Genomic DNA, 7,816 nt, shown 5'->3' with positions numbered 1-7,816 from the left:
TGTTGAGGCAAGTTGTAGATAAACTCTGCAGGACACCGGCCCTCCAGGACCGAGTTTGGGCACCCCTGGGTTAGCATATTGCACTTTCCTGTCCATTTCACACTTTTAACTGAGATAAAAAGTAAAACAATAATTAGAAAAATATATATATATATATATATACATTATAATGTAAATTACATTACACATTTAAATCCTATAACTGTTAACAGATTAACTTTAGCAGTCCTAAAATGCTAAAACTACATAACGAAAAACTAAAACTAATCTAAAACATAAAGGTTAAAGTAGAAAATAAAACAAATTAAAACGACAAATTTACAATAAAAAAAAAACAATAATAAATGTCAAATATAAACAGAAAGCCTAATAAAATAAACACAATAAACCTGTTGTGAACTTTTGTTTGGGCCACTGACCTTGAGGAGGATTTGTACAACCTGGCAACAACTCTGAGGAGGATTCACACGATCTGGCATCCCTCGTGCCAGTATTGTTGTCATTCTGTTCGCCCTATATTTCCATCCATAGCACAGCCGCATGTTGCGTCACCACCAGCTGTGTGGATTCATGGAATAAAGATCCACTTCTGTTACATGAAACCACATGCTGTTTACTGTACTAGACGTGCAGAATATATAGATATCAGAGCCGTTCTCATCGACAAACAAGCGCGTGGATAACACTGCGTTTCTGTATCTTATCGACTCTTGAATAAGGATTTAGACGGACGCGAATCATCCTCTGCGGGCTGTTTTGTCGGTCAAGGGAGCTAAAATGTCGATTGAAAAACAAAGTGTGTCCGAGGAAAACCTTCAGGGTATGTCAAAACAGCTCAAGTTAATGTTCTTTTATGCATGATTCTACTCAAAACCACATTCATAATAGCAAAATGTATTTTTTTTGTATACGTCCGTAATTAGACGATGATCGTTCATGCCATGCATCAAATTCGTTTCACATAAAAATGAAATGTGGCTTGTTAATATCTAACGTCATAATATGTGGTAAGAAGAAGCAGGTGTGTGCAAAAAAACACAGTAATGTCGCATGTGATCTGCAATAATAAACACGGAAGCTACAAGACGTGCGATTTGTGAACGAATCATTCGTTAGAGCCTGATCTCTTGAATGATTCATTCAGGAATCGAACTGAACCGGTCTCGATTCAGCAACTCGACGACGAACTGAACAGAGAACCGCCTCTTTAACACTTTTTTTTTTTTTACCATGTCTGAATCGCAATAAGACGAATTAACAACCGAATCCGGTATTTTCCGGATGTGTCCGATTCATAACCCGAGAAGATATAATGATTTGATTGGACAGTATTTTGCCAACCAGCAAAAATTTCAACATTTCGAAAACATACGACTTGTGGCGGTTTACTTAACACGACTTTTTTTTTTGTAAATGGAAATAACCTTATTAATATAACGTACACACAAAATAAATACATTTATAGTCACCACGGAATGGCGCAAAGAATCACTAAACCAGTGTAACCGGTTCTTTGAAACGAACCGTCTGAAAGAACCGATTCACAGAAAGGAGTCTTCAGAGAGGTGGGGTTTACACAGCCTGATTTCATTGGATGTTGAGTGAAAAATGATTTGACATCATGAGCTATTTATAGCCAGAGCTGTATTTATTTTCCTCTGACTGGCTTGGGTCTCAAGTGCTGGCATGTTCTCTGTTTATCTGAATATTCTGGTCGCTGTGTCATGATCACTGATTCATGCCCAGCCCAGTTTTCAATGTCATGTCCATAAAATATTCAAAACAAGTTATTACATGTGATGCTTGCAATACATTGATTCTTAAGAAAGCCAACAATGGGTGAGGAGTGCACAAGATTAAGTGTACTAAACAGAAACATTTGCAAGCAGTGTTTTGCATACTTAAATATCTAAATACAAATAATGCTGCTGCCATGGCATTGTCAGAATTATGACATTGGGCTTTAAAAAAAAAAAAATATATATATATATTGAACATTTATATTATAAAGAACTTCTAAAAGAGGCTTAAAAACTACAGTAATTGTAGTTAAAGCTTCATGCAACACTAAAGACGTTATGTGGTTTTGCTGCAGGTTCCTGGGTGGAGCTGAATTTTAATAATGGAGGCGGCAGCACTCCTAAAGGAGGCTCTGAGGAACAGTCTGCCAGCACCGCCCCAAGCGGAGACCTGGAGAAGATGCTGCTGGATGCTCAGCACGAGTCGGGCAGGAGCAGCTCAAGAGGAAGCCTGCCATGTGACAGGTCAGTACTTCAGCAGACTTTAATTTAGTGCATGAACTGCACTGAGATGCACACAAGACTTGAATGTGATAGATAAATAATAAATCTTATAATAATTTTCTCACCAGTCCTCCAAGATCCCAGACTCCTTTGCACTTGCGCAGGGGCTCCGAGGTCCACAGCTCTGGAGAAAAGAACAGCTCACAGGTAGACATTAGCAGCACACATAACCTTGTCATGACTTCATTAAATTGCACTAAAGCAGGTGTACTACTGATTTCATGTAACTAGATCAATTCTTTATAAAGTACGATTCAAGATTCCCATGGTCAAGAAATGTCCATTATGTCCATTTGAATATATTCAAATGTCCATATGCATATTTTATATTCATCATCAGGGAATATAAAATAGTGGTTTTCAGCCCTGAAAAAAATTATGTTAATGAATATTAAAAGGTAAAATTGATATTTAATAATAAAGTAAAATAATAATACAATTATTAAATAGGATTAAATATGCATTTTTTTTTGTCTCTAAAATATTTCAAATCCATTTTTATTATTAATTGATTTTTAATTTAAGTGTCTTTAACTACTTAGTACTGACATTTAAATGATTCAATGTTTCCATGGTCAAGCAAAATGTAGAATTATAAGGACATTTAAAATAGTGGTTTCCTGGCCTGAAATAAAAATTAAAACGGTCATGAAATATTCTATTGGAAATATGGATTTTTTTCATGGTTCTAAAATTTTGGACCCACTTTTATTTACCTATTTATTTGTTTACTATTAAGAGTTTTTAACATCCTAGTATTAACATGTAAATGATTCATTTGATACAATGCACTTACCGTGTACATGCATGTTTTTACATTTTCCTTACCTTAAAAAAAAACTGCATGTAATTATGTAATTAATATTACACTGTTGACCCACCCTTAAACCTAACATACCACAAAACCTGTCCCTACCCTTAATCATAACCTTATCCCACCTGTATTTTGCAATACAGCATGAACACAATAAGTGCACTGCTCTCAACAATTCAGAAGTACATTGTATTTAAAAACACCAAAAATGAGGTGGGACCGCAATTTCTATATATATATTTTTTTTAATAGTCATGGATATTTATTGGTCAAAAGGTGTGGGATCACTTAAGAGCAATGTAATTATCTAACTTTATAAGATGGCCAATAAAATAAACATCTAGAAACATGAAAGTCATCTGTTAGTTAGTCTAATTTTGTTGTGGTCTGGTTTAAGTCAGAGGAAGACTATTTGGAGAGGAGAAAAGAGGTGGAGATCCTGATGAAGAAAAATGCAGACTGGATCTGGGACTGGTCGAGTCGACCGGAAAACCTGCCGCCCAAGTACCTAAACCTTGAGAAAACATGCTGTTTAATACTCTTAATAAACCAACTTGGCATGAAAAGCATCTTAACATAGTACTGAGTAAGATCAAGCAGATGATACAGTATATGATGTGTTTGTAGGGAGTTTCTGCTGAGACACCCGAAGCGTTCCAGCACCCTCAGCATGAGGAACACCGGTGTGATGAAGAAGGGAGGAATCTTCTCAGCAGAATTCCTCAAGGTTTTCCTGCCCTCTCTTGTCCTTTCGCACATCCTTGCTGTGGGTCTCGGGTGAGTCAATTAAACAAACAAACCGGTAACTTGTGTAATAATTCTTTTATTAGTTTTTTAAAATTTGTTTTAATATGTCTACATTATAAAGTTTTAATTTTTAGTTTTAGTACTTAAACCTTAAATGAAAATAGAAATGGTAACTAGCTGAAATAAAATACTTTTTATATTTTATTTCAATTAATGGCAATATTTATGACTAAAATTAACTAAATTAAACTAAAAATGACTAAAATGATATACAAGTTAAATAAAATAGCTATATAAAAAAGACAAAACAATACAAATGACAAAAGTACATAAAATTACTAAAATAATCTAAAATGAAATAAATTGGAAATATAAAAATACAAAATTCTAAATATTAATATACTACTAAATATACTATATAGACGTAAAATAACTACATGGTCAGATCATATTAATTGTGCCTGTCAGACAAAAAAAGCCAAGCCATATCTAGGGAATAGAATATTTTATGTGGGTGGTTTCTATTGACTTGGGCCAATAAACAACCACCCAAAACACCGCAGGCACACCCTAGCAACCACATAGCAATAAACTAACAGCCACCCACAACTTCACATTTTTATCAGAAATTCAAAAATCAAAGATTGTTGTGTAATTGTTTGATCTTAAGCATTATATTTATCAATATTGATTTTAAAATCCTAGATATGGATCCTTTTATAGTGACAAATCCAGGGTTATTTTTGGGTCAGCAGTGGATGCGGTCTGCGTGCTGGAATGCATGCTAGCGCTCCACAGGGGTTAGCCTGACTTAGCAGTTTTCCGCTGATGGCTCGCAGCTCTGCTGACACAAAAACAAGTCCACTGATTTACGCAGCAGAGAATGGAAAAAACCAACCTGGAGGAGAAAGTTGAAAGCTGAAAGTGCATCAAATGCATGTTATGTTATAGTACAGATCCTAAAATGACCACTAATGCCACAATTTTGTCTTTTCAGGGTGTACATCGGAAGGCGCATTACTACTTCTGGCACCTTTTGAGGGAGCAGGAAAAGCCAAGAAACAAGACAAATCTCATATACGCACATCCACCATCTCAGCTGCTTTGTCGTGAATCAGTGCTTGTGTAGATGCAGATAGGACGAGGTCACGTGACATTTCCTCTCGCTGCCTGTGGGCCGCTCTGCCTCGCTTCCCCCTTGTGTATTCCACTGGCCTTTCCCATAGTTCCTCTCCCATAATGCCAGTCCATTCCAGGGCTATCAGCACAGGGAAGGCCATGCTACTTATGGGCACATGCCGGATAGAATTAGATGTAATGCATCCTCATAATTTTGTATTTACTCGTACCAAGACTACTGAGAATATTATGAGGATCATAAAATAAGGGATGAGAGAGAGGAAATTAAAGTTATGGATCTCCAGAGATGTGGTACGTGTAACTGCAGACTGTGAATTGGGAAGAGATTTAACTATCTACCCCATATCAAAACAGGGATTGTATGTATATCTTATGGTATATCTCAACATTTGATGATATAACAATATAGGACTTGTTTTACCTTGTCACCATGTCTATGTATCTTGAGGTAGTTTCTGTATTTATGATGTTTCAGACACCACTTTTGCTTTGGGAATCAAGCTGTTGACAGTATTATACAACTAAGCAATGGTCTTTAGTAAATACTAGCCAAAAAGTTGAGTACCATATCAACACTTTTCTGAATGTCAATTGAAATCACTAATAAATGTCCAACATAAGCTGAGAAATTGCTGAATCAAGTTTGCCTCACCTGAACTGCAATCACAGATGTTCTTCGTTTTTCTGAAGGGTCCGGGTTTCAGCCCAGACATTGCCTTAAATAAAACTGTTAATGAATCAGGCAGGAGTATAAGGGAAATGGTGTTAATCTGTGCATGTTTTGTAGTCTTGAAAAATTGTATTCAGTGTATGTGTCAATTTCATAGTGGTTTTGTATCAACAAATAAATGTCTGCCAACTGTAACATCTCTCTTGGATTCGGTCTTCATATTACAGGATACTTACATTTACACTACCATTTACAAGTTTGGGGTCAGTAAGATTTTATTTTATTTTTTTAATATTTTTTGAAAGTAAATTAAAGACTTATGTTACAAAATAGTTATATTTCAAATTTGAACATTCTATTCATTAAAAAATATCCTGAAAAAAATGTATCAGTTTCCACAAAAATATTATGCAGCACAATTGTTTTTAACATTAGCAATTGTTTCTTGAGCAGCCAATTAGCATATTAGCAAAATCAGCATATTAGAATGATTTCTGAAGGATCTTGTGACACTGAAGACTGGAGTAATGATGCCGAAAATTCAGCTTTGAATCACAGGAATTAAATTTGAACATATATTCAAATAGAAAAGTTCTTTTTAGTGCTGTCAAACGATTAATCGCATCCAAAATAAAAGTTTTTGTGTATATAATATATATATATATATATATGCGTGTACTGTGTATATTTATTATGTATATACAAATACACACACACATGTAAATATTTCAGAAAAATATGTTGTTTATATATTAAATATATTTATTAAATTAAATTATGCATTTTGCAGACGCTTTTATCCAAAGCGACTTACAGTGCATTCAGGCTATACATGTTTTATCAGTATGTGTGTTCCCTGGGAATTGAACCCACGACCTTTGCACTGCTAACGCAAATTATAAATATACAAATAATTGTAAATTATATGAATATACATATATACAGTGGTGTGAAAAAGTGTTGGCGGCCAACACTTTTTCACACCACTGTACATGTACATATTTTCAAAATATATACTGTATGTGTGTATATTTATACTAGAGCCCAACCGATGTATCGTTTAGCCGATATTATCGGCCGATATGAGCCTGTTGCCGAGATATCGTATCGGTGAATATGCCGCCGATATGAAAATTTTTTACAAAACAACACAGATTAAATGCTTCTGAATAGTGTAATTAGTTTGCCCGGCAGAGCGCGCTCCATTGTTTGCTACTGGCGACCCAGGTCAGTGTAGTGTAGAGATGCGCCGAGTCCGCTGCTTCAAATTATCCGCCCGCCACCCACCCGCACCAATGTTTGATCGTCACATTACAATGATTCTAATTCTTAGTTTTGCATGATGATATGATGAATGGATGGCTCATTTTTAACAGCAGATTCAGTGATGTTAGAGACTAGAGCTGATCTGCTGCGCATCACGGCACGCGTCCGCGGCACATTGAAGCCTGTGTTACGGCCACCGGAGCTGATCGCGGCCACTCAGTCAATGCTGGTGTTTATACAAGCTGCGCCACGGCCCAGAACTCATGCTTATCACATCGGTCACATCACATCGCGCGGTGCGACAAAATACAATAGAATTCTATTGTATTTTGTCGTGCTGCGCCGCTTGCGTCCGGTATTATATTTTATATATATATATATATATATATATATATAGACTGTGTCTGTGAATATTAAACTGCAAAAAGACGATATAAATACGAATGTTCTGCATGTTCATTTGATTACCAGAATATACAAGTCTATGAAAAAAAATAAATTATTATTTATTAATTTTAGATGTTTACATTTGGAAAAGCTGTGCTTCCTGCATAAACCTGCCCCTGTTGGTTTGGCAGTAGCTTGCTTGCCCTACACAGTTACCATGTTTAATTTCTTAATTCAAGTTATATATATTATGTTCTATTTGTGTTAAGTTATTTATAATAAGTGAATTTTACTGTTAAGTGCACTGATGTCAGACTCATTTTGAATAATAAAGTTTAAATTGTTAAATACCCTGCCTCCACTACATAGGCCTATGTTTGTCACATCATTATAAGTGTTTGATCACCACAAAAAATGTGTTTATGTATATTTATATTCGGTTTATGTAGGCTATATACTGTACAAACTTTTGACTATACTGTACTATAA

The 7,816-nt window shown here is 35.4% G+C and overlaps 1 protein-coding gene and 1 long non-coding RNA gene across 3 annotated transcripts in view; one reads left to right on the top strand and one right to left on the bottom strand.

Annotated features, from left to right (window-relative positions):
* Positions 1–483, bottom strand: part of LOC107653116 (uncharacterized) — a 1,307-nt gene extending 824 nt beyond the window's left edge. Inside the window, exon 1 of the long non-coding RNA XR_001630185.1 lies at positions 420–483. This is a non-coding gene — a long non-coding RNA (uncharacterized LOC107653116). The remainder of the gene's footprint in view (positions 1–419) is intronic.
* Positions 484–509: 26 nt separating this feature from the next.
* Positions 510–5,863, top strand: bnip3 (BCL2 interacting protein 3). Of its 2 annotated transcripts, XM_016439750.1 has the most exons (6): positions 516–820; positions 2,096–2,264; positions 2,372–2,450; positions 3,515–3,621; positions 3,745–3,894; positions 4,862–4,985. In XM_016439750.1, exons 1-6 carry the CDS (start codon positions 778–780, stop codon positions 4,902–4,904), a joined length of 591 nt encoding a protein of 196 aa, XP_016295236.1. In that variant the 5' UTR covers positions 516–777; the 3' UTR covers positions 4,905–4,985. The 2 variants fall into 2 exon arrangements, with proteins under 2 accessions (XP_016295237.1, XP_016295236.1); XM_016439751.1 differs by lacking the exon at positions 3,515–3,621 and having other exon boundaries at positions 510–820; positions 4,862–5,863.
* The last annotated feature ends 1,953 nt before the right edge of the window (positions 5,864–7,816 follow it).

Source organism: Sinocyclocheilus anshuiensis, unplaced genomic scaffold (genome assembly GCF_001515605.1).
Source record: "Sinocyclocheilus anshuiensis isolate Anshui unplaced genomic scaffold, SAMN03320099.WGS_v1.1 scaffold1328, whole genome shotgun sequence".
Classification (NCBI taxonomy): domain Eukaryota; kingdom Metazoa; phylum Chordata; class Actinopteri; order Cypriniformes; family Cyprinidae; genus Sinocyclocheilus; species Sinocyclocheilus anshuiensis.
Note: the sequence above shows the minus strand (reverse complement) of the source record. Positions and strands in the feature narration are given on the sequence as shown.